The sequence below is a fragment of the Heptranchias perlo genome, chromosome 10, assembly GCF_035084215.1.
Source record: "Heptranchias perlo isolate sHepPer1 chromosome 10, sHepPer1.hap1, whole genome shotgun sequence".
NCBI classification, from domain to species: Eukaryota; Metazoa; Chordata; class Chondrichthyes; order Hexanchiformes; family Hexanchidae; genus Heptranchias; species Heptranchias perlo.
Window position 1 is genome coordinate 11225618 of NC_090334.1, and position 26940 is coordinate 11252557.

Below are 26940 nucleotides of genomic sequence, written 5' to 3' on the forward strand. Positions count from 1 at the left end.
CTGTAACTCACTCCTGGGTATCCATTATTCTTTATATAAACCATCTGAACCCCTCGATTAGATTCCAGCCTGCAATTCACTCCCGGGTATCCATTATTCTATATATAAACCATCTGATCTCCTCGATTAGATTCCAGTCTGTAACTCACTCCCAGGTATCCATTATTCTATATATAAACCATCTGAACCCCTCGATTAGATTCCAGCCTGTAACTCACTCCCAGGTATCCATTATTCTATATATAAACCATCTGAACCTCTCGATTGGATTCCAGCCTGTAACTCAATCCCAGGTATCCATTATTCTATATATAAACCATCTGAACCCCTCGATTAGATTCCAGCCTGTAATTCACTCCCAGGTATCCATTATTCTATATATAAACCATCTGATCTCCTCGATTAGATTCCAGCCTGTAATTCACTCCCAGGTATCCATTATTCTATATATAAACCATCTGAACCTCTCGATTAGATTCCAGCCTGTAACTCACTCCCAGGTATCCATTATTCTATATATAAACCATCTGAACCTCTCGATTAGATTCCAGTCTGTAACTCACTCCCAGGTATCCATTATTCTTTATATAAACCATCTGAACCCCTTGATTAGATTCCAGCCTGTAACTCACTCCCGGGTATCCATTATTCTATAAAAAAACATCTGAACCCCTCGATTAGATTCCGGTCTGTAACTCACTCCCGGGTATCCATTATTCTATATATAAACCATCTGATCTCCTCGATTAGATTCCAGTCTGTAACTCACTCCTGCGTAACCATTATTCTATATATAAACCATCTGAACCCCTCGATTAGATTCCAGCCTGTAACTCACTCCCGGGTATCCATTATTCTATAAAAAACCATCTGAACCCCTCGATTAGATTCCGGTCTGTAACTCACTCCCAGGTATCCATTATTCTTTATATAAACCATCTGAACCCCTTGATTAGATTCCAGCCTGTAACTCACTCCCGGGTATCCATTATTCTATATATAAACCATCTGAACCCCTCGATTAGATTCCAGCCTGTAACTCACTCCCAGGTATCCATTATTCTATATATAAACCATCTGAACCTCTCGATTAGATTCCAGCCTGTAACTCACTCCCGGGTATCCATTATTCTATATATAAACCACCTGAACCCCTCGATTAGATTCCAGCCTGTAACTCACTCCCGGGTATCCATTATTCTATATATAAACCATCTGAACCCCTCGATTAGATTCCAGCCTGTAACTCACTCCCGGGTATCCATTATTCTATATATAAACCACCTGAACCCCTCGATTAGATTCCATCCTGTAACTCACTCCCGGGTATCCATTATTCTGTATATAAACCATCTGAACCCCTCGATTAGATTCCAGCCTGTAACTCACTCCCAGGTATCCATTATTCTATATATAAACCATCTGAACCCCTCGATTAGATTCCAGTCTGTAACTCACTCCCGGGTATCCATTATTCTATATAAAAACTATCTGAACCCCTCGATTAGATTCCGGTCTGTCACTCACTCCCGGGTATGTGTAAGTACAGCGTCACTATCTATTACCTTCTGTGCTGTCCGGAAGTAAATGCTCTTGTCTGCACCACAGGTGATCATCCTGACGCTCCCATGATTTGCTGCAAAGACAAAAGGAAGGTGAGTGAGTTCCCATGGCATTGGCTTAGTATCTAATTGTGTTCCAGTTTCACTGAACAGGAATGAAAACAGCAGATTCTTGGGTCCCGGGGAGGCCTGCTGCAATGACAGCAATGAATCATTTCACCATGGACTTAGCAGCCTTCGGCCAACTCACCCGTCAGCCTGTTTGTTCAGGAAGGACACAGCATGCAAAGCAAATTAAACTGCTGGGACAATTCCGCACTGTTCTGTCTGTACCCAGAGTAAGGCACTGCCTCACAGTACAACCAGCAAATGCTGGGAACACACACACACACCACGTCAATTCAGATGTGAAAATGCATATGGTTATATATGGACATCTCACCCCTGTCTGGTTGTGCCTCAGGTGTGCCTCAGTGTGAGCTCCTATACATGTACAATACACACCACGGTAAAAGGGAACGATTCACTCTCGTTTTGCCTCTTCTGTATCCCCCACTCACTTCACCCCACCATTGGCAGCCATGTCTTCAGCTCTGGAACTTCCTCCCTAGACCTCTCCACCTTCCTGTGCTCCTTTAAGACGCTCCTTAAACCGTCTCTATAATGAAGCTTTTAGTCACCAGTCCTAATACCTCCTTCTAGGGCTCGGAGTTGATTATTGTCTGATAACGCTCCTATGAAGCACCTTGGGATGCTCTTCTACATTAAAGGCCCTATATAAATGCAAATTTTTTTTTTTTTTTTTATTCGTTCATGGGATGTGGGCGTCACTGACGAGGCCAGCATTTATTGCCCATCCCTAATTGCCCTTGAGAAGGTGGTGGTGAGCCGCCTTCTTGAACCGCTGCAGTCCGTGTGGTGACGGTTCACCCACAGTGCTGTTAGGAAGGGAGTTCCAGGATTTTGACCCAGCGACGATGAAGGAACGGCGATATATTTCCAAGTCGGGATGGTGTGTGACTTGGAGGGGAACGTGCAGGTGGTGTTGCTCCCATGCGCCTGCTGCTCTTGTCCTTCTAGGTGGTAGAGGTCGCGGGTTTGGGAGGTGCTGTCGAAGAAGCCTTGGCGAGTTGCTGCAGTGCATCCTGTGGATGGTGTACACTGCAGCCACAGTGCGCCGGTGGTGAAGGGAGTGAATGTTTAGGGTGGTGGATGGGGTGCCAATCAAGTGGGCTGCTTTATCTTGGATGGTGTCGAGCTTCTTGAGTGTTGTTGGAGCTGCACTCATCCAGGCAAGTGGAGAGTATTCCATCACACTCCTGACTTGTGCCTTGTAGATGGTGGAAAGGCTTTGGGGAGTCAGGAGGCGAGTCACTCGCCGCAGAATACCCAGCCTCTGACCTGCTCTTGTAGCCACAGTATTTATATGGCTGGTCCAGTTCAGTTTCTGGTCAATGGTGACCCCCAGGATGTTGATGGTGGGGGATTCGGCGATGGTAATGCCGTTGAATGTCAAGGGGAGGTGGTTAGACTCTCTCTTGTTGGAGATGGTCATTGCCTGGCATTTATCTGGCGCGAATGTTACTTGCCACTTATGAGCCCAAGCCTGGATGTTGTCCAGGTCTTGCTGCATGCGGGCTCGGACTGCTTCATTATCTGAGGGGTTGCGAATGGAACTGAACACTGTGCAGTCATCAGCGAACATCGCCATTTCTGACCTTATGATGGAGGGAAGGTCATTGATGAAGCAGCTGAAGATGGTTGGGCCTAGGACACTGCCCTGAGGAACTCCTGCAGCAATGCCCTGGGGCTGAGATGATTGGCCTCCAACAACCACTACCATCTTCCTTTGTGCTAGGTATGACTCCAGCCACTGGAGAGTTTTCCCCCTGATTCCCATGGACTTCAATTTTACTAGGGCTCCTTGGTGCCACACTCGGTCAAATGCTGCCTTGATGTCAAGGGCAGTCACTCTCACCTCACCTCTGGAATTCAGCTCTTTTGTCCATGTTTGGACCAAGGCTGTAATGAGGTCTGGAGCCGAGTGGTCCTGGCGGAACCCAAACTGAGCATCGGTGAGCAGGTTATTGGTGCGTAAGTGCCGCTTGATAGCACTGTCGACGACACCTTCCATCACTTTGCTGATGATTGAGAGTAGACTGATGGGGCTGTAATTGGCCGGATTGGATTTGTCCTGCTTTTTGTGGACAGGACATACCTGGGCAATTTTCTACATTGTCGGGTAGATGCCAGTGTTGTAGCTGTACTGGAACAGCTTGGCTAGAGGCGCAGCTAGTTCTGGAGCACAAGTCTTCAGCACTACAGCCGGGATGTTGTCGGGGCCCATAGCCTTTGCTGTATCCAGTGCACTCAGCCGTTTCTTGATATCACGTGGAGTGAATCGAATTGGCTGAAGACTGGCTTCCGTGATGGTGGGGATATCGGGAGGAGGCTGAGATGGATCATCCACTCGGCACTTCTGGCTGAAGATGGTTGCAAACGCTTCAGCCTTGTCTTTTGCACTCACGTGCTGGACTCCGCCATCATTGAGAATGGGGATGTTTGCAGAGCCTCCTCCTCCCGTTAGTTGTTTAATTGTCCACCACCATTCACGACTGGATGTGGCAGGACTGCAGAGCTTTGATCTGATCCGTTGGTTGTGGAATCGCTTAGCTCTGTCTATAGCATGTTGCTTCCGCTGTTTAGCATGTATGTAGTCCTGAGTTGTAGCTTCACCAGGTTGGTACCTCATTTTGAGGTACACCTGGTGCTGCTCCTGGCATGCTCTTCTGCACTCCTCATTGAACCAGGGTTGATCCCCTGGCTTGTTGGTAATGGTCGAGTGAGGAATATGCCGGGCCATGAGGTTACAGATTGTGGTGGAATACAATTCTGCTGCTGCTGATGGCCCACAGCACCTCATGGATGCCCAGTTTTGAGCTGCTAGATCTGTTCTGAATCTATCCCATTTAGCACGGTGGTAGTGCCACACAACACGTTGGATGGTGTCCTCAGTGCGAAGACGGGACTTCATCTCCACAAGAACTGTGCGGTGGTCACTCCTACCAATACCGTCATGGACAGATGCATCTACGACAGGTAGATTGGTGAGGACGAGGTCAAGTAAGTTTTTCCCTCGTGTTGGTTCGCTCACCACCTGCCGCAGGCCCAGTCTAGCAGCTATGTCCTTCAGGACTCGGCCAGCTCGGTCAGTAGTGGTGCTCCCGAGCCACTCTTGGTGATGGACATTGAAGTCCCCCACCCAGAGTACATTTTGTGCTCTTGCTACCCTCAATGCTTCCTCCAAGTGGTGCTCAACATGGAGGAGGACTGATTCATCAGCTGAGGGAGGGTGGTAGGTGGTAATCAGCAGGAGGTTTCCTTGCCCATGTTTGACCTGATGCCATGAGATTTCATGGGGTCCAGAGTCAATGTTGAGGACTCCCAGGGCCACTCCCTCCTGACTGTATATCACTGTACCGCCACCTCTGGTGGGTCTGTCGTGCCGGTGGGACAGGACATACCCAGGGATGGTGATGGAAGAGTCTGGGACGTTGGCTGAAAGGTATGATTCTGTGAGTATGGCTATGTCAGGCTGTTGCTTGACTCGTCTGTGGGACAGCTCTCCCAATTTTGGCACAAGTCCCCAGATGTTAGTAAGGAGGACCTTGCAGGGTCGACTGGGCTTGGTGTTTTTTTGCCGTTGTCGTGTCCGGTGCCTAGTGGTCCGATGCCGGGTGGTCCGTCCGGTTTTATTCTTATTCTGACTTTTCGTAGCGAGATTTTACAACTGAGTGGCTTGCTCGGCCATTTCAGAGGGCAATTAAGAATCAACCACATTGCTGTGGGTCTGGAGTCACATATCGGCCAGACCGGGTAAGGACGGCAGGTTTCCTTCCCTGAAGGACATTAGTGAACCAGATGGGTTTTTACGACAATCCGGTAGTTTCATGGCCACCGTTACTGATACTGATACTCGTATTTTAATTCCAGATTTTTATTTAATTAATTGAATTTAATTCGCCAGCTGCCGTGGCAGGATTTGAACTCATGACTCTGGATTTTAGTCCAGGCCTCTGGATTACTAGTCCAGTAACATAACCACTATGCTACCGTACCCGTAGCTGTTGCTTTATTATATTAGAATATTCTGCTTGCACTTTTCACTGTTTCTTCACCAACACTGTCATCTCTTCAAGAGTGGTATGGAATCTTTATTATTTTAAAAATAAACCAATTAAACCCCTTGATTGTCACATGTCAATTGTGATTTGTCAGGCTGGGGCTCTTTGCTCCAGAAAAGAGAGGACTGAGAGGTGAACTAATAGAGTTCTGTCAAATCATGAAGGGGTTTGATAGGGTTGACAGAGAAAATATTTTCACTTGTGGGGGAGACCAGAACTAGAGGTCATAAATATAAGATAATCACTAATAAATCCAATCGGGAATTCAGGAGAAACTTCTTTACCCAGAGAGTGATTAGAATGTGGAACTCGCTACCACAAGGAGTAATTGAGGCAAATAGTGTAGATGCATTTAAGAGGAAGCTAGATAAACACATGAGAGAGAAAGGAATAGAAGGATATGTTGATAGGGTTAGATGAAGTAGGGAGGGAGGAGGCTCATGTGGAGCATAACGGTATTAACCAGTTGTGCCAAATGGCCTGTCTCTGTGCTGTACATTCTCTGCAATGACCAATTGTGGTAACGGGAACGGAGGGGGTGAGCTTCAGTGAGGATCCACCTTCCAGCTTGACTCCACATTTGGCACCGCCTGCTCTCAGCATCCTACCCCTCCCCAAAACCGATGAGCAAACGCCTGCGGGGGAGGAGGAAGCACACAGCACCGCAGTACGAGGTGGCGAAGTTGCGCGGCTGGTAATAGGGCCGGGCGTCGTTCTGTAATTGGCGGTTCCCAGACAACATCGAGCGTGACGTGTACACACACGCGGGTACCTGTAAACTTGATGGCAGTGATGGAGGAGGAATGCTCGTCCAGGGTTTGGAGCAGGCTGTAATCGTTCTCCGCGTCTAACACGTGGATCAGACGGTCCCGACTGGCAGATGCCAGCAACTTCATGCCTGGTAATGGACAAGGAAAGAGTTAAAAGTTGGGCAAAAACAGGCCCAACAACAACAACTTGCATTTATATAGAACCTTTAACGTATTAAAACGTCCCAAGGCACTTCACAGGAGCGATTATCAGACATCATTTGACACTGAGCCACATAAAGATATATTAGGACAGGAAAGAGGTAGGTTTTAAGGAGCATCTTAAAGGAGGAGAGAGAAGTAGAGAGGCGGAGAGGTTTAGGGAGGAAGTTCCAGAGCTTAGGGCCGAGGCAGCTGAAGGCACGGCCGCCAATGATGGGACAATGTAAATTGAGGATGCGCAAGAGACAGAATTGGAGGAATGGAGAGATCTCGGAGGGTTATAGGGCCAGAGGAGGTTAGAGATAGGGAGGTCCGAACACAAGGATGAGAATTTTAAAAATCAAGGTGTTGCTGGACCGGGAGCTAACGTAGGTCAGCGAGCACAGGGGCAATGGGTGAACGGGACTTGGTGCGAGTTAGGACACGGGGCAGCAGAGTTTTGGATGAGCTCAAGTTTACGGAGCCCAAAGAGCTGACACCATAGTCGTATGCAAAATACACGGAGGATACAGGAACCCTGGCCATGGATTGCAAGGTAGCCATCCTCGAGGGGGCAATGTCGCACAACTTAGGTTATATTCCACCTTTGCATCCTGGGACTGGATCGGTGCCGCAAACCTGTATCCGTTGTAGCTTAATACATACAGGATAGCTCTGTTTTTAAGGAAAGTATGTAGGGGGGAAATTTGCAAGGCTCGATTCTTGACATGGAGACTTGCTAGTGGAGAACACGGTTGGAAATCAGGGCTTTAGCCCTGTCTCTGCTGAAGCTGTATGCCTGACACAGAATCATGCACCATTATCCCATTGTGCTTTTTTAAAAAAATATTTTAACATTTTTGGGGGGGGCTCATTGAGGGATGTTAGTGTTGGCGGGGAAGGGAAGGGGAAGCAGAGGGAAGCGAATGGAACTCTTCCCTGCTTTGGCACACAGTATGAGCAAACACTCCCAGCTCAGGCATTGCACAGCCAAATGCAGAGTAAAGCTGCCTCTACTCTGCACCAACAACATGCCTCAGCCCCAACCTCAGAAGAGGACTCCCTACTACACCAGTCTACCATTTCTTCGCTTTCCCACACCAACCATCCTGTGGCATCTGAGTTAGGTTGCCAATTAGTGCCAAATTAGGGACTGTTTTGTGTTTGTCGGCCCAAGCCCAATAGGAAACGCCCATCCATTCCACCAAGTATGCCAAAATCCTAAATGTTATAATGGTAGATACTTGTATAGAATGTCCTCTTTGCTGCTCCATTCCATGCTTTGAAACTATTTGTGAGAAGCAACCTGGGAGCAGCCATTTTGTGTAGGACTTCCTCCTCCTGTGACATCATCAAGTTCCGCTCCAGTGACATCACCGATAGAGACTCCTGCTCACAATCCACTGCCCCCCATTCATGATGTCACAAGAGGGAACGCTCCACCCAAAATGGCTGCTCCCAGCCTACCTCTATCCAAAACTTTTAAACATATAAAACAGGCTAAGTAGGAGTAATTAAGAAAACCAGAAAGTGTGAAAATATCTCCCTTTATAACATTTACAGTTATGTGGTAATTCAGTATTCGCTATGGAGCAAATCTTCATGACAGGAGTGGAAGTTAAATGTGCTGGTTAACAAAGCTTGTGTCGGTTACTGTTAGCGTCTGGCAACGTCACGGGGGCGCTGACCGGCGACGTCACGGGGGCGCCGACCGGCGACGTCACGGGGGGGAACGACGTCACGGGGGCGCCGACCGGCGACGTCACGGGGGGGAACGACGTCACGGGGGCGCCGACCGGCGACGTCACGGGGGGAACGACGTCACGGGGGCGCCGACCGGCGACGTCACGGGGGGGAACGACGTCACGGGGGCGCCGACCGGCGACGTCACGGGGGGGGAACGACGTCACGGGGGCGCCGACCGGCGACGTCACGGGGGGGAACGACGTCACGGGGGCGCCGACCGGCGACGTCACGGGGGGGAACGACGTCACGGGGGCGCCGACCGGCGACGTCACGGGGGGGGGAACGACGTCACGGGGGCGCCGACCGGCGACGTCACGGGGGGGAACGACGTCACGGGGGCGCCGACCGGCGACGTCACGGGGGGGAACGACGTCACGGGGGCGCCGACCGGCGACGTCACGGGGGTGCGACCGGCGACGTCACGGGGGCAGGGTATAGTCACTGAGGTTCATGGACTTAGCCTGAAATCTCCAACTCTGTCAGTGTGGTTTTTTCTCCAAATGTCTCCCCTCTTCTGCTGACCTCCTGGGCTAAGGTGCGGCAGGGGTCGGCAGCCCGACAATTCCTCACCCAGGTGGCCATTCTTCATGTGTGAGCCTCGACAATGAGCGCCAGAAGGCTATTTGATCAAGGGAAGAGGGGAATATCATAGCTGAGGCAGATTAAGTAGCATCTCGGCTCGGTTAGTAGCACTCTATCCTCTGAATTGGAGGATCATGGGTTCAAGTCCCACTCCAGGATTTAAGTACAAAATCTCAGATAATGTTTCAGTGCGGTACTGAAGGAGTGTTGCATTGAGGTGCCGTCTTTCAGATGAACATTAAACCGAGGCCATGCCTGCTCTCTCAGGTAAATTCATGGTACTTTTCGAAGGAGAGCAGGGGCGTTCTCCCCGGTGTCCTGGCCAAAGGTCATTCCTCAACCAACATCACGTAAACAGATCAACTGGTCATTTATCTCATTGCTGTTGTGGGATCTTGCAATTCACAAATTGGCCAGCCTGTTTGCCTAGAAAACAACTGTGACCACACTTCGAAGGTAACCTGTGGGCTGTAAAGTTCTTTGTGACGTCCTGAGGACGTGAAAGTGGCTATATAAATGCAAATTTGTTCTTTCTTTTCATCTTCACCCTTTGTCCGCACCCACACAATTCTCACTGGACAACAATCAGGAGTGGGAACCTTGGCTGATTGTAACTCTCCCGAGCCCAGGAGCGCTGAGGTGAAATGTAGTGTCTCTATTAGCAGCCTGGTTGACGTCAATTGACCATGAGCAGCCTGAACCTGGCATCTTCCTCTTTTTACATGGTTCAGTCGCTGGGTATCTGAGGCAAATTAAGATGTCAGTATAGAACAGTACTACATGTGGCTAATTGGGAATCCAGATGTGGCTAATTGGGAATCCAGATGTGGCTAATTGGGAATTCAGATGTGGCTAATTGTATTTCTGATTAGTAAATAAAAAATGAGTATGTTATTGGGCATGTGATCTTAATACTCATTCGCACGGTGTATACATGTGAACTTTAACCTTCATGTACGTTTGTTGGTAAAACAGTAAGATGAAAAGTAGAGTATGCAAGTGTTTTACTTCCTTAGTTACTGAATGGTGGTAGGTGTTTGTTAATTAAATATACGCATGTGAAGTGCATTTACCTGTACTGTGTGAGTGGATGTGAGGCATTTTCTACTAAAATCAGTGCTTGTGGTTAAAACGGTGTCGCCATAGCTACACCTGTAGCTAGTCAGCGATTTTTAGTGGGCAACACTGGTATAGAAAGCAGTGGTTCCATACAGGTACTTACCAGTTTCCGGTTTGGAGTATTCGAGACACAGGATCTCTGAGTCATGGGCCTCAACTTGAAGGAGCTCTCCCAGCAGCTGTAGTTCATGGACCCTGTCAGACACAATGCAACACAGGTCGGTCAGTCTATTCCAGGCTGTGCCATTGACCTAGGCCAGGATGGCTGGATAACTGAGTGCAGACAACTGACCTAACTGTGATAGTCACCCATTACCCTGTCTTTGCTGACATTAGCGCTGGGCCCTCATGGCAATATATTTAAAATTATTGCTCTAGTTTTCAATCCCTCCATGGCCTTGCCACTCCTTGGGGATGATTTTAAGCTCTGAGCCGGGAACCCAGTGCCTCTGTAGATATTCACGTGGGGAACCCAGAAGCCAAATGATAGCGTCGCAATCTGCGGTCGCGACTCTATCGAAGGTAAGTATTTGGGCTTCTGTGTTTCCCATGCGCCAGGCTGACAGATTGACAGCTGGCTGCCTGTCGGGAGGGAAAGGAGCTGCAAATCGGAGGGGGGGCGGGGGGAAGAAATCGGAGGGGTGGGAGGACGTGGACGACTTCAGGTAGGTCTTGAAGATGATCGGAGAGTCCACTGTCAGGGGGGAGAGGGCACCAGTCCTCCAATGGCGGGGAGGGGGAGGTCGTCCTCCATCAGAAGTGGGGAGGGGGGGGGGTCGTCCTGTTGACCAGGTGAGCTTGTTGGGCCTGGATGAAGCACTCCTGCTCCTCTGGGTCCACAAGCAGTGCAATAAAGGCCCTCACCTCATAGATCCGGCCCTTCCCGCCTGCGTTCACCTGGCGTTAATTGGAAGCGATGGGAAACCCAAACAGGCAAGGTTAAATTTGTTTGACATTTCTAATACACAAAAAATTAAGTGCCTCAATTATCGTGATGAGGTACACTGTCCCTTTAAGTGACGGCTTTAAGTGGGGACAGGACCTCCGGGTGTCTGTTGTCCGCATGCCTGGGTTAAACCCGGAAGCTGGAGTGTTGGAGCTGAGATGTGGTCCCGCTCCAAAAATCAACTATTTTTACAGTCCACCTGCCCCCAACCGACCCCATGTCTCCAACCACCCCCCAACCCACCCCATGTCTCCACCCCCCCACCACCCCCCCATCTCCCTCAACTTTCCGTTCCTCTGACTCCGGCCCTCCCCTATGCCCACTGGCTGTTATACCTTCACACTGAGGCCCCGCTCTCTGGAATTCCCTCTCTAAACTTCTCCACCTCCCTCTCTTCATTTAAGACCCTCCTTAAAACCGCTTCTTTGACCAATCTTTAGGTCACCCCTCCCTCCCTAATCTCTCCCTCGTTGGCTTGGCTTCCATTTCCTCACTCTTGGCGTGTTTTACTACGTTAAAGGCGCTGTATAAGTTGTTGTCATGGTTACAGAGGGATCGCTGCCGAATGCCAGACCTATTCAAAAATGATGGGAATTTCAGAGTGTCCTGGACTCTAAACTTTGCAATCGTTCCTCCTGAGCTTCCTGTAATTATGTCGTCCGATACGTTCAAACTCCACCTGACATCCTCACGGTGTTAAAGTCAAGACTGATCACATAGTCTGAGACTCGATCTCATTAATTCCCAGTTTCTGCAAATTACGAAACCCCTTACGTCTTAGAGTTCTCTGTTTTGAATTACAAGTTTGGTGCCACCGAACCTGTATTCCCCTGCTCTCCTCTTTTCAAACTTAGAGACATCGTGCACTATTGACCTTTGTCAATCACGTAGGTGTCTCAATAAAAACATGCAAGGTGTAGAGTATAGACAACTCCTGCTAATTCAAAGTCACTTCATTCAGGTCATTTACATTTTTAACACAAAAAATAACTTTGAATTACCGAGGGGTGTACAGTACACACAGCACTGGACTGATTACAGTCAGGAGTATCCCACTGTCCCAGTGTTAGGGTGTACAGTACACACAGCGCTGGACTGATTACAGTCAGGAGTATCCCACTGTCCCAGTGTTAGGGTGTACAGTACACACACAGCGCTGGACTGATTACAGTCAGGAGTATCCCACTGTCCCAGTGTTAGGGTGTACAGTACAAACACAGCGCTGGACTGATTACAGTCAGGAGTATCCCACTGTCCCAGTGTTAGGGTGTACAGTACACACACAGCACTGGACTGATTACAGTCAGGAGTATCCCACTGTCCCGGTGTTAGGGTGTACAGTACACACAGCGCTGGACTGATTACAGTCAGGAGTATCCCACTGTCCCGGTGTTAGGGTGTACAGTACACACAGCGCTGGACTGATTACAGTCAGGAGTATCCCACTGTCCCAGTGTTGGGGTGTACAGTACACACAGCGCTGGACTGATTACAGTCAGGAGTATCCCACTGTCCCGGTGTTAGGGTGTACAGTACACACAGCGCTGGACTGATTACAGTCAGGAGTATCCCACTGTCCCAGTGTTGGGGTGTACAGTACACACAGCGCTGGACTGATTACAGTCAGGAGTATCCCACTGTCCCGGTGTTGGGGTGTACAGTACAAACACAGCACTGGACTGATTACAGTCAGGAGTATCCCACTGTCCCGGTGTTAGGGTGTACAGTACACACAGCACTGGACTGATTACAGTCAGGAGTATCCCACTGTCCCGGTGTTGGGGTGTACAGTACAAACACAGCACTGGACTGATTACAGTCAGGAGTATCCCACTGTCCCGGTGTTAGGGTGTACAGTACACACAGCGCTGGACTGATTACAGTCAGGAGTATCCCACTGTCCCGGTGTTGGGGTGTACAGTACAAACACAGCGCTGGACTGATTACAGTCAGGAGTATCCCACTGTCCCAGTGTTAGGGTGTACAGTACACACACAGCACTGGACTGATTACAGTCAGGAGTATCCCACTGTCCCAGTGTTGGGGTGTACAGTACACACATAGCACTGGACTGATTACAGTCAGGAGTATCCCACTGTCCCAGTGTTAGGGTGTACAGTACACACAGCGCTGGACTGATTACAGTCAGGAGTATCCCACTGTCCCAGTGTTGGGGTGTACAGTACACACACAGCACTGGACTGATTACAGTCAGGAGTATCCCACTGTCCCAGTGTTAGGGTGTACAGTACACACATAGCACTGGACTGATTACAGTCAGGAGTATCCCACTGTCCCAGTGTTAGGGTGTACAGTACACACACAGCGCTGGACTGATTACAGTCAGGAGTATCCCACTGTCCCGGTGTTAGGGTGTACAGTACACACAGCGCTGGACTGATTACAGTCAGGAGTATCCCACTGTCCCAGTGTTGGGGTGTACAGTACACACAGCGCTGGACTGATTTAAATTAGCGGGAGCTGCGCTTCCCAGATGTGACATACCTAAGAGTTCCAGCCCGGTCGCCAGATGCAATATGTTGTCCATCGGGGCTCACGCACAACGTTCTGATTCCAGTTTTCATTTCAGCTGGTTGGCAATCTGGTTTGTCGGTGCCACCCGCTGAACTATTCTCCATATCGAGCAATGTCGACGTGTTGGAGTCCATGTAGAGAATCTTCAGTAAATCCTGGGTTTTGGGGAAGAAGAAATTAAATACATATTCAGGTCTCAACCTTGTGTGCAAATCTGTACAAAAACAAGTGTGTGCAAGTCTGTACAAAAACAAGTGTGTGCAAGTCTGTACAAAAACAAGTGTGTGCAAGTCTGTACTTATACAAGCGTGTGCAAGTCTGTACAAAAACAAGTGTGTGCAAGTCTGTACTTATCCAAGTGTGTGCAAGTCTGTACTGTCACAGGGTCCTACCGTCTTGTAATCTTCTTCGTAATACAAACAATAGCCCTTGACCAATTCATACTTCAAAACATTTTTCTCTGAATTCACTCCACACAAAGTCACACTATAGTAACCTTTGGCAACGTCTAGTACACATTCCCGGTATGCAGTACCTTTGGCAACGTCTAGTACACGTTCCCAGTACACAGTACCTTTGGCAACGCCCAGCCCCAGCTGCCTTCCAGCATCCTCTTCGGGGGCTGTGTTCAGGGGCCCTGTTTCAGCCCAGTTTCTCTTGTTCCTCGCCCTTTTACTCTCACCTGACTGGGGAAGGTCTCCACCCACTCCAGCCTCAAGTACGCTTGAGGCTTTCCGCGATCGGTGGGCACCGCAGGGACTGGAGTGCGTAGTTGATCAGGAAAATAAAGTTATTATTTGATTCTGGTTATTGATTTGTATTAAAAATAAAGGGGACACCCTTACACCCCGCTTTAAGGGATTTAAACAAAAAAAACTCCAGCCTCAATTACTTCTTAAAGGGGAGGTTTCTTAAAAGGGCTATACCCCTTCTCTTAAAGGGGAGGTTTCTTAAATGGGCCATACCCTTATTCAGGGATCAGGGCCCTCGTCAGCCTCCCGGCCCTCAGTTACCCTGCTACAACACATATACAAGTGTGTGCAAGTCTGTACATATAGATGTGTGTGCAAGTGTGACTATGAAAGGTGTAAGAGTGAGAATGTGAAAGAATGATTTGCATTTATATAGCACCTTTCATGACCTCAGGACTTCCCAAAGTGCTCTAGAACCAAAGAAACACTTTTGAACGGTTGTAATGTAGGAAACACAGCACAGCAAGATCCCACAAGCAGCAATGAGATAAATGGCCAGATAATCTGTTTTAACAGTGTTAGTTGATGGATAAATATTGGCCAGGGTACTGAGGCGAGCTCCCCTGCTCTTCTTCGAAATAGTGCCATGGGATCTTTTGCCCACCTGAGAGGGCTGACGGAGCCTCGGTTTAACATCTCATCGGAAAGACTTCACCTCCGACAATGCAGCATTCCCTGGGGTAAATCTTGACCTTGTGCGCTAGTGTAAAACGAGTGATAGCGAGTCGGCCCGTTTTACATCACTCCCGATTCCACCGACTTTAACGGAAATAAAAATGGGGCGAGATGTAAAACGGGCTTTCACTGTTTTACACTGAGGCAGCAGTGTACACCACCCTGGGCCTCAGTGCCCCCGATGGAGTTACCACTTGTCCGATTTCAAAGCGGACAGTCTGGTTTCTCAGTGGCTGGTCTGCAAATTTCTAAAATGAAAACCAGTTGCCAGGACCGTTAAAAAGGGGTCCATTCTTTCCACTTGTTTTTCTGTCTCCAATACGTGGAGTCATTAATACTGATTAAGGTTTTCAATGAGAGTTCAATCACTGGCAAAGCAAATATCGTACCTTGGTAGCTGAGGGGGGATGGGGGAGGGGGGAGTGAGGGAATCATTAGCCAGGTGAATCCAGCTCAGAGTGGCCACCATTTGGCCAGTCCAAAGCTGAATGTGGGCAGGACATTGAAAACATTGTCGGTGCACTTGTAGGAAATGGGGAAAGGTAGGGCAACCAAAACCAGAGCTCCCTGGATGATGAAAGAGATAGAGAGTAAGATGAAGCAGCAAAAGGGGGTGTATGGCAGATGTCAGGTTGATAATACAAGTGAGAACCAGGCTGAATATAAAAAGTACTGAGGAGAAGTGAGAAAGGAAATAAGAGGGGCAAAGAGAGAATATGAGAATAGACTGGCGGCCAACATAAAAAGGAATCTAAAAGTCTGCTATTGGCATATAAATAGTAAAGGGGCAGTTAGAGGACGGCTGGGGCTGTTTGGGGACCAAAAAGGAGATCTACACATGGAGGTAGAGGGCATAGCTGGAGTACTAAATGAGTAACTAGCATCTGTCTTTACCAAGGAAGAAGATGCTGCCAAAGTCACAGTAAAAGAGGAGGTAGTGGGGATACTGGATGGGCTAAAAATTGATAAAGAAGAGGTACTAGAAAGGTTAGCTATACTTAAAAGTAGATAAGTCACCCGGACCGGATGGGATGCATCCTAGGTTGCTGAGGGAAGTAAGGATGGAAATTGCGGAGGTACTGGCCACAATCTTTCAATCCTCCTTAGATATGGGGGAGGTGCCAGGGGACTGGAGAATTGCAAATGTTACACCCTTGTTCAAAAAAGGGTTTAAGGATAAACCCAGCAACTACAGGCCAATCAGTTTAACCTCAGTGGTGGGGAAACTTTTAGAAACGATAATCCGGGACAGAATTAACAATCACTTGGACAAGTGCGGATTAATAAAGAAAAGCCAGCATGGATTTGTTAAAGGCAAATCATGTTTTACTAACTTGATAGAGTTTTTTGATGAGGTAACAGAGAGGGTTGATGAGGGCAATGCGGTTGATGATGTGTATTTGGACTTTCAAAAGGTATTTGATAAAGTGCTACATAATAGACTTGTCATCAAAACTGAAGTGCATGGAATAAAAGGGGCAATGGCAGGAAACAGAGAGTAGTGGTGAACAGCTGTTTTTCGGACTGGAGAGAGGTGTACAGTGGTGTTCCCCAGTGGTCAGTGCTGGGACCACTGCTTTTTTTGATATATATTAATGACTTGGACTTGGGTGTACAGGGCATAATTTCAAAATTTGCACATGACACAAAACTTGGAAGGGTAGCAAACAATGAAGAGGATAGTGATAGACTTCAAGAGGATATAGACGGGCTGGTGAATGGGTGGACACATGGCAGATAAAATTTAACACAGAGAAGTGCGAAGTGATACATTTTGGCAGGAAGAATGAGGAGAGGCAATATAAACTAAATGGTTCTAAAGGGGGTACAGGAACAGAGAGATCTGGGGGTATATGTGCACAAATCTTTGAAAGTGGCAGGACAGGTTGAGAAAGTGGTTAAAAAAGCATATAGGATCCTGGGCTTTATATATAGAGGCATAGAGTACAAAAGCAAGGAAGTTATGCTAAACCTTTATAAAACACTGGTTTGGCCACAACTGGAGTATTGTGTCCAATTCTGGGCACCGCACTTTAGGAAGGATGTGATGGCCTTAGAGAGGGGGCAGAGGAGATTTACTAGAACGGTTCCAGTGATGAGGGACTTCAGTTACATGGATAGACTGGAGAAGCTGGGGTTGTTCTCCTTAGAGCAGAGAAAGTTAAGAGGAAATTTGGTAGAGGTGTTCAAAATCATGAAGGAGAAACTGTTCCCATTGGCAGAAGGGTCGAGAACCAGAGGACACAGATTTAAGGTGATTGGCAAAAGAAGCAAAGGCGACATGAGGAAAAACTTTTTTACGCAGCGAGCGGTTATGATCTGGATTGCACTGCCTGAAAAGGTGGTGGAAGCAGATTCAATCGTGCCTTCCAAAAAGGGAATTGGATAAATACTTGAAGAGAAAAAATGTACAGGGCTACGAGGAAAGAGCGGGATTGCTCTTACAAAGAGCCGGCATGGGTTCGATGGGCCAAGTGGCCTCCTTCTGTACTGTAACCTGTCTATGTTACTATGAATCTCTTGCGCCCTTACATTGCTGATCATGTTCCGATGAAGCGAGGTCCCATGGGTGCTGGAGCCCTCGGTGTTCCAGAGTCGGAGGGTGTTGTCAGATGAGCAGGTAATGAAGGAGCCCGGAGGCAGGCATGCCCGATTACTGTCCTGCACCTCTGGGTACACCTGTTAGACACAATGATACACACTCAGGACATTCAGCAGCGATCAGAGCAAAGTCACACCAACAGGCAACACAGTAATTGTTTGCAGACTTAGCAGAACATTAAAAAAAGGCCTAAAGAGCCCTAGAGCTTTATCACGGGCTGAAATTTATATAACTTTTTCTCAGTTGCCAGTCAGGTTATACAGCCTTGGTCATGTGAGTTTAAATTGTCCCATTCCCTTGTCCCATTGTTACCCCATTTGTGGCCCAATTCCCTTCACCTGTGGCCCCTCCACGGACTTCCTGATCTACGTGTCTCTGGGTCTTCTTTCACCGCCTGCCTGGTTGTGAGATGTTGACTGAATCGGGGTTCAGTGCTGTCCTCTTGCTCCCCAACAAAAACAAGGTGAGGGATTGACATTAAGAGGAAGGGTTATCCCAGCTTCTACTGAGGCTGGATTATCCCGGCTTCCATTGAAGATTATCCCAGCTTCCTTGCGGAAGGATTATCCCAGCTTCTACTGAGGCCGGATTATCCCAGCTTCCAATGAGGGTTATCCCAGCTTCCATTGATGATTATCCCAGCTTCCTTTGAGGTTATCCCAGCTTCCATTGAGGAAGGATTATCCCAGCTTCCATTGAGGGTTATCCCAGCATCCATTGAGGATTATCCCAGCTTCCTTTGAGGTTATTCCAGCTTCCATTGAGGAAGGGTTAGCCCAGCTTCCATTGAGGGTTATCCCAACTTCCATTGAGACTGGGTTATCCCAGCTTCCATTAAGGACTATCCCAGCTTCCATTGAGGCCGAGTTATCCCAGCTTCCATTATGGACTATCCCAGCTTCCATTGAGGCCGGATTATCCCAGCTTCCATGCAGCAAGTGACATGGCATCACAATAGAGCTACTGAACAGAACTGCGGGTCTGATAGCTCCCCTTTCGTGGTCTTCCTGTAGGGAAATGCATGGATTCCACTTGACAACTGCCCACAGAAGCATGGCTGAAATCAGTCGCTCAGTGTGTGGCAGGTCGCGAGTCCAGGCTCACATCCCAGCACCCTATGGTGGGGTGTCCCAAAGAGGGGCTGTCCATCGAGGCATCGGCTGTGCTTGTTCTTCCAAAGTCAATGGAGGTAATCTTAACTTTGGGTGATGATGTAAAATGAGCGATATTGGATCAGCCATCCGTTATACAGGAAAATCAGGCATGATGTATTACGGGCAGCAAATTCAATATCGCCCGTTATACACTGTCTGCCCACAGTTAAAACTGGCCCACAGTGACACTAGTCTGAGTCCTCCACACCACCCCATCCCAAGCACGTGGGCCAACTGTGGCTGGACAATGTTGCTCTGTAACCAGCCACTGCCAACGGGGAAAGAAAGAATAAAAGAATAAAAGAAAGAGAGATGAAGAGAAAGAATAAAAGAGAAATAAAGAGAAAGAATAAAAGAATAAGAGAATAAGAGGAGAGAGAAAGAGAGAATAAGAGGAGAGAGAAAGAGAGAATAAGAGAGTGAGAAAGAGAGAAAGAAAGAAAAGACATTTATACAGTGCCTTTCACGATCTCGGGACATCCCAAAGCGCTTTACAGCCAATGAAGTACTTTTGAAGTTTAGTCACTGTTGAAATGTAGAAACAACAACTTGCATTTATATAGCGCCTTTAACGTAGCAGGACGTCCCAAGGCGCTTCACAGGAGCGATTATCAAACAAAATTTGATATCGAGCCACATCAGGAGATATCAGGACAGGTGACCAAAAGCTTGGTCAGAGGTAGGTTTTAAAGAGCATCTTAAAGGAGGAGAGAGAGGTAGAGAGGGGGAGAGGTTTAGGGAGGGGATTCCAGAGTTTAGGGCCCAGGCAGCTGAAGGCCAATGGTGGAGTGATTAAAATTGGGGAGACCAGAATTGGAGGAGCGCAGAGATCTCGGAGGGTTGTAGGGCTGGAGGAGGTTACAGAGATAGGGAGGGGCGAGGCCATGGAGAGATTTGAAAACAAACTGGCAGAGAGATTGTGAGTGAGGAACCACAGATGTAAACCTGCATCCTAAATGCTTTAAGGAGGAATTAGCACTCGTTTAATTTCTTTTTTAAATATCTTTCCACGGTGAGTTTAACCGCAGCCTTACCTCAACACTCCAGACACAGGATGCATGGTAGAGAGCAGAGTAAACTTTCCCAACCTTCTTAAAGTCCTTTACATCCCACACGTACAGACTGTGGTCACTGTACACACATGATAGCCAGCGGTTTGCGGGGTCGTAGGTCAGTGCAATTGTGTCTGGGTACTTGGCGTCTGCTCTGTTTGAGAATAAATGGCTGGAGGAGGAATAAAGTGAGGTCAATAAACCAGTGATCGACATACTAACAGGGCAGCTGCACAGCACAGAGGGGCGTCACTAACTAGACTGCGGCCTCTCCTTCTGCAGGTTGTCTGTGCACCCTCTGTGTACTTAGGATAAGCACCTACGGTTAAGCTTTTGCTTCAGCTGGGAGCCAAACTTCTAATGCCACAGTTGACCCTCCCCCCGCCTCAAAACCAACATTTGGTCAAGCAGGAACCAGAAGTGTCTGGTTTTGGTAAAGTGGTGAAAGATCATCCCGACTGCAGTATGTTTGGGCTCTGCCTAGCATGGTGACCAGATCACCCTGGGATACTAAGCTATATAGACAAGGTAGGTTCCAGGCCTGTCCCCTGGCCTGTGCTAACTAATCCCAACTGGGGCCAGCTGTTGGGGGGCTATAGTTGGCATCAATGACCCCAGATTAGGAGAAGAAAGAAGTCAGCCAGGGTTCTCACACCTGGTCACTCTCCAGTGATCCCTGTTGCACATAAAAGGATATCAAACCCGCGACTTTCACCACCTAGAAGGACAAGAGCAGCAGGTACACGGGAACGCCACCACCTCCAAGTTCTCCTCCAAGTTACACACCATCCCAACTTGTATATATATTGGCCGTTCCTTCATCATCACTTGGTCAAAATCCTGGAACACCCTGTCCAACAGCACTGTGGGAGTATCTTCACCACACGGACTGCAGCAGTTCAAGCGGAAGGCCCACCACCACCTTCTCAAGGGCAATTAGAAATGGGCAATAATTTTACTCAGCTAAGACGTGATTTAGCAAAAGTGGACTGGAAACAGCTACTTGAAGGTAATTCAGTGTCAGAGCAGTGGGAGGCGTTCAAGGGGGTGATTCAAGGGGTTCAGAGTAAATAAGTTCCCACAAAGAAAAAGGGTGGGCCTGCCAAATCTAGAGCCCCCTGGATGACAAGGAGCATACAGGGTAAGATAAGGCAAAAAAGGGAAGCTTATGTCAGACACCGAGAATTCAATATTACAGAAAGCCTAGAGGAGTATAAAAAGTGCAGGGGTGAAATTAAAAAGGAAATTAGGAAAGCAAAGAGAGGGCGTGAAAAAACATTGGCAAGTAAAATCAAGGAAAACCTAAAGATGTTTTATAAATACATTAAGAGCAAGAGGATAACTAAGGAAAGAGTAGGGCCTACTAGAGACCAAAAAGGTAACCTATGTGTGGAGGTGGAAGATGTGGGGGTGGTTCTTAATGAATACTTTGTGTCTGTCTTCTCAAAAGAGGAAGATGATGCAGAGATTGTAGTTAAGGAGGAGGAGTGTGGAATATTAGATGGGATAAATATAGTGAGAGAGGAAGTATTAAGGGGATTAGCATCTTTGAAAGTAGATAAATCACCAGGGCCAGATGAAATGTATCCCAGGCTGTTAGAAGAAGCAAGGGAGGAAATAGCGGAGGCCCTGACCATCATTTTCCAATCCTCACTGGATACAGGTATGGTGCCGGAGGATTGGAGGACTGCTAACATTGTACCATTGTTTAAAAAGGGAGCGAGGGATAGACTGAGTAATTACAGGCCAGTCAGTCTAACCTCGATGGTGGGAAAATTATTGGAATCAATTCTGAGGGACCCGATAAACTGACACTTAGAAAGGCACGGCGTAATTAAGGACAGTCAGCATGGATTTGTTAAGGGGAGGTCGTGTCTGACTAACTTGATTAAATTTTTTGAGAAGGTAACAAGGAGGGTAACGCGTTTGATGTAGTCTACATGGATTTTAACAAGGCTTTTGACAAGGTCCTGCATGGCAGACTAATCAAAAAAGTACAAGCCCATAGGATCCAAGGGAGAGTGGCAAGTTGGATCCAAAATTGGCTCAGTGTTAGGAAGCAAAGGGGAATGGTTGACAGGATTTTTTTGTGACTGGAAGGCTGTTTCCAGTGGGGTTCCACAGGGCCCTTGCTTTTTGTGATATATATTAATGATTTGGACTTAAATGTAGGGGGCATGATTAAGAAGTTTGCAGATGATACAAAAATTGGCCGTGTGGTTGATAGTGAGGAGGACAGCTGTAGACTGTAGGAAGATATCAATGGACTGGTCAGGTGGGCAGAAAAGTGGCAAATGGAATTCAATCCAGAGAAGTGTGAGGTAATGCATTTGGGGAGGGCAAACAAGGCAAGGGAATACACAATAAATGGGAGGATACTGAAAGGTATAAGTGAGGGACCTTGGAGTGCATGTCCACAGATCCCTGAAGGTAGCAGGACAGGTAGATAAGGTGGTTAAGAAGGCATACGGGATACTTTCCTTTATTAGCCGAGGCATAGAATGTAAGAGCAGGGAGGTTATGCTGGAACTGTATAAAATACTGGTTAGGCCACAGCTTGAGTACTGCGTAGAGTTCACCATATTACAGGAAGGATGTAATCACACCAGAGAGGGTACAGAGGAGATTTACGAGGATGTTGCCAGGACTGGAGAATTTAACTATGAGGAAAGATTGGACTGGCTGGGATTGTTCTCTTTGGAACAGAGGAGGCTGAGGGGAGATTTAATTGAGGTGTACAAAATTATGAGGGGCCTAGATAGAGTGGATAGGGAGGACCTATTTCCCTTAGCAGAGGGGTCAGTGACCAGGGGACATAGATTTAAAGTGATTGGTAGAAGGATTAGAGGGGAGCTGAGGAAATTTTTTTTCACCCAGAGAGTGGTGGGGGTCTGGAACTCACTGCCTGAGAGGGTGGTAGAGGCAGAAACCCTCAACTCATTTAAAAAGTACCTGGATGTTCACCTGAAGTGCCGTAACTACAGGGCTACGGACCAAGTGCTGGAAAGTGGGGTTAGGCTGGGTGGCTCATTTTCGGCCGGCGCGGACACGATGGGCTGAACGGCCTCCTTCTGAACTGTAAATTTTCTCTGATTCTCTGATTCTAATAAATGCCAGCCTTGCCAACGACGCCCATATCCCAAGAATGAATATTAAAAAAAATCAGGAGAGGGCATGATCTGGCTCAGCAGCGACACTCTCCTCAGTCAACACTCACTTTCTGGGTTTACGCTTGAGGAACATAGGAATTTCTAGACGATAAAAGTGGGTAGTCCATCTAGTTCATCTTCTACAATCCTGGTAGTCCCATGATACAATGATAATGGAGTTGTTGACTAATCATAGCAATCAATCTCTATCAATCAGTCTACAACAGACCCAGACATGAGGTGAGGCAAACCCCCAGTGATGGAGAGCTTTGGGAACTATAGGCCCAAAGAATGGTTATTTGGGTGAGGGACCGGAGGGTGTCTGATGCCTTTAGCCGTACTAATGCATGAATGGCACTGTCAGGAGGTGAGAGAAAAAAATTGGCACAAATAAAAGCTGTACTGGTTCTTTAATGGGACCAATTCAGAGGCGGTACTATCCCTTTAAGTGTTGAATGATTAGTGTTTGAGGTCAAGCTTCTCATACATCTGTGACATATCTGCGTGGAGCCGTGAACAGATTTCCTTCTGACTGAACCAAATGCCATCAAGCCCACTTTCCCGTCACATGCTGACAGCAGCCGCCCTGGAACAAGCAAAGGATTCATCGCTCCCTGTGTGTGCGTATTGTTCAACTCCCAGATTCATTAACACAGCTTCTGGAGAGTGAGCGAGAGAGGGACAGAGGAGCACATTCCCCTCGGGCAACAACCCTGCTCTGGACTCGACACTGAATGGCGCACTCACGCTCAACACCACCTCAGCCTCCACTTAAAGGGAATGTAGTGAGTCTCACCAGCCTCAGCTCCTGCAGCCCAGTGGTTACAGGTGCACTGCCTGGTGTGGCACTGAGTCTGACAGAAGGTCCTGCTTCCTGGTCCTTGTTCCATCTCAGCTGGGGCAGTGGCAAAGGTGCTGCAGTTGGGCACAGTGCCCCTGGGCTAGGGAGCGGCGGGAAGCACAAAGCAGCACGGGTTTTCCATTATCCAGTTTTCCATACCAACTCGCTGGGGTGAAGAGCGAAAGAAAGAAATTGCATTTATATAGCGCCTTTCGCCACCTCAGGGCATCCCAAAGTGCTTTACAGCCAATGAAGTGCTTTTTTGAAGTGTAGTCACTGTTGTAATGTCGAGAAAGGCGGCAGCCAATGTGTGCACAGCAAGATCCCACAAACAGCAATGTGATAATGACCAGATAGTCTGTTTTAGTGATTTTGGTTGAGGGATAAATGTCGGCCAGGACACCAGGGAGAACTCAACCACTTTGGAACTGGACTGGAACAGTGTGTCTCAAATCTTCACCCATGGGGCCTTTGTCACCGTGACCAATACAAGCCGTGTCCCAGTCGAGCCCACTAACTGAACAATCTGGGGTCTACGCACTTTGCACTCTGGTGATGACGATGCTGGCTGGAATTATAGGCCGAGACTGCAAATACATAACCGTTATCCAGTGACACCTGTCAGAAAGTGTGTCCAAAATCAGGTGAGCTGGTTTGGACCCAGGCCACCCCCACTCCCAATAGGTGAATACTCCACTGGCACTCACACAAGAAGAATGGTCACTCGAACAGGCGGCGGGGGGGCGGTGGGGGAGGTCAGAGAGCTGTGGGCGCTACAAGAACTGGACCCCAGCAATAGTCAGCAGTGCCAGGACAAGGGGACACAGCAGAGGGGATCTTTCCTGAATCTCAGTAGGTCGCAGCTGATCGGCAGCGGCTGCAGACCACTCGGATAGAGTCATCTCTCAAACTGCGGCCGTCTGAGGCGCCCTGGGCAGCTGCGAAGCTAGGGGGCTCATGGGGGAGGTCAACTATGTCAACCCCCTCCTCTTCCCCACTCTCAGCTCTGATGGCCACTCCCTCCCCGTACTCCAGCGGAAATCGGGAATGAGTCATACAGGTGAATTGGCGGCATGGATCCACTCTGAAGTACGTGCGATGGGATCTACATCGGCACGAGACTCCCGGCATTAATTCCTCATTCCTCAGGATCTTACCATAATCCCGACGGGAAGCGGGAACCTGGCAATGAAGGATGAATCATGAAAGTAAAGGATAGATAATAAAAAGAAAAATCAAATCTATATTTTAACCTCCTGGCTCGAAACTTGGTTTGGTGCAGCATCTCCAGGTTAGGTACAAGGTTCCCTGACTCCACTCAAGCCTCTGAGCACCCATCTGTCCATCACATCCCAGCTGGCTGGAGGTGGGGACCATCTTTGCTACCCAGCCTGTTTAAACTTTCCCAGCGTGCTTATGACACCAGGAGATTTGCAACATCGTCCCAACAGCTTGATGATGAGGATGCGTCTAAACAATGCGGGCTTACTGAAAAAGCAAGTGCTGAACTTGTCCACAGATCCCAATTTAAAAGGGCAATACCACCCAACATACGCTCACTCAGCCCAACTCCCAGCCAGTTCCAAAAATCCCGCAGGGCAAAGACCAGCTGGTGACCATCGAGTCTCCTTTGCCATTCCACCGCAATGCTCCATAATAGTCACGGTTATATCAGAAATAATCTGTAGCAGCAGCTGCAGCCAACGAGGAGATGGCACTGTTGCTATGTGACAGGGACGGCCCCATTAAAATGAATCTCAGTATTCTGGGGATTACTGAGGACCAAAGAAAATGGATAGAAACAAACTGCAATCGCGCCAAATTTCACTGCATGAAAAAGAAAGAAAGACTTGAATTTATAAAGTGCCTTTTATGACTTCAGGACTTCCCAAAGTGCTTTACAGCCAATGAAGTACTTTTTAAGTGTAGTCACTGTTGTAATGTAGGAAACGTGGCAGCCAATTTGCGCACAGCAAGATCCCACAAACAGCAATGTGCTAATGACCAGGTAATCTGTTTCAGTGATGTTGGTTGAGGGAAAAATATTGACCAGGACACCAGGGAGAACTCCCCTGCTCTTCTTCAAATAGAGCCGTGGGATCTTTTACGTCCACCTGAGAGGGCAGACTTGGCCTCAGTTTAAGGTCTTATCTGAGAAATGGTATCTCCGACAGTGCAGCACTCCCTCAGTACTGCACTGGAAGTGTCAGCCTAGATTTTGTGCTAAACTCTCTGGAGTGGGGCTTGAACCCACGACCTTCTGACTCAGAGGTGAGAGTGCCACCAACTGAGGCACGGCTGACACTGTGAGTAGAACCAGGGATCAGTAGTCCAACAGGAGCGTCACACCTTCGTCTGTCTGTAAACATGTCTCAATTTGTCTCTGGAACTCGCTTTAGCTTTGTGTGATCCTGTATGTAACTCCATCTGATTGTGTCTCGATATCTTTGTGCACTTGTTTCACAGTCATATCTGTGAACCTCATATCATCTCTTTCTCTGCATATCTCTCCATGCACCTTTCTCTATCTGTATCTCCACTTCGATATTCTCCCTCTCCATGTAAGTCCAGTGAGCGTACTTCTGGGTATCTATCTCTGCCCCTTTTATTAACCTGTCTGTCTATCTCTCCATCCATCTATGTATCTTATACAAGGGCCAATGGGGTTGGGGGTAATATATTAGCATGGATAGAGGATTGGTTAACGGACAGAAAACAGAAAGTAGGAATAAACGGGTCATTTTCAGGTTGGCTGGCACACTAGAGTTTGATAGCACACTAGAGGTTCACTAGATTGATTCCTGGGTGAGAGGGTTGTCCTGTGAGGACAGATTGGGTAGAATTGGCCTATACTCTCTGGAGTTTAGGAGAATGAGAGGTGATCTCATTGAAATATCTAAGATTCTAAGAAGACTTTTTTTTATTCATTCATGGGATATGGGCTGGCCAGCATTTATTACCCATCCCTAATTGATCTTGGTGGTGAGCCGCCTTCTTGAACCGCTGCAGTCCGTGTGGTGAAGGTTCTCCCACAGTGCTGTTAGGTAGGGAGTTCCAGAATTTTGACCCAGCAACAATGAAGGAACGGTGA

The 26940-nt window shown here is 48.0% G+C and overlaps 1 protein-coding gene across 4 annotated transcripts in view; it reads right to left on the bottom strand.

Annotated features, from left to right (window-relative positions):
- The window catches only part of mapkbp1 (mitogen-activated protein kinase binding protein 1), a 352050-nt gene that overhangs the window by 104492 nt on the left and 220618 nt on the right, over positions 1 to 26940 (bottom strand). For all 4 annotated transcript variants that reach the window (XR_010964161.1, XR_010964160.1, XM_067991220.1 and 1 more), the window contains exons 9-14: positions 19842 to 20031; positions 17584 to 17730; positions 13595 to 13779; positions 10247 to 10338; positions 6519 to 6644; positions 1566 to 1636 (exon numbers count right to left, since the gene is read on the bottom strand). Coding sequence is in view for 2 of the 4 variants with exons in the window: in XM_067991220.1 (XP_067847321.1) it covers positions 1566 to 1636; positions 6519 to 6644; positions 10247 to 10338; positions 13595 to 13779; positions 17584 to 17730; positions 19842 to 20031 (811 nt within the window). In the remaining 2 variants the exon portion in view is untranslated. The remainder of the gene's footprint in view (positions 1 to 1565; positions 1637 to 6518; positions 6645 to 10246; positions 10339 to 13594; positions 13780 to 17583; positions 17731 to 19841; positions 20032 to 26940) is intronic.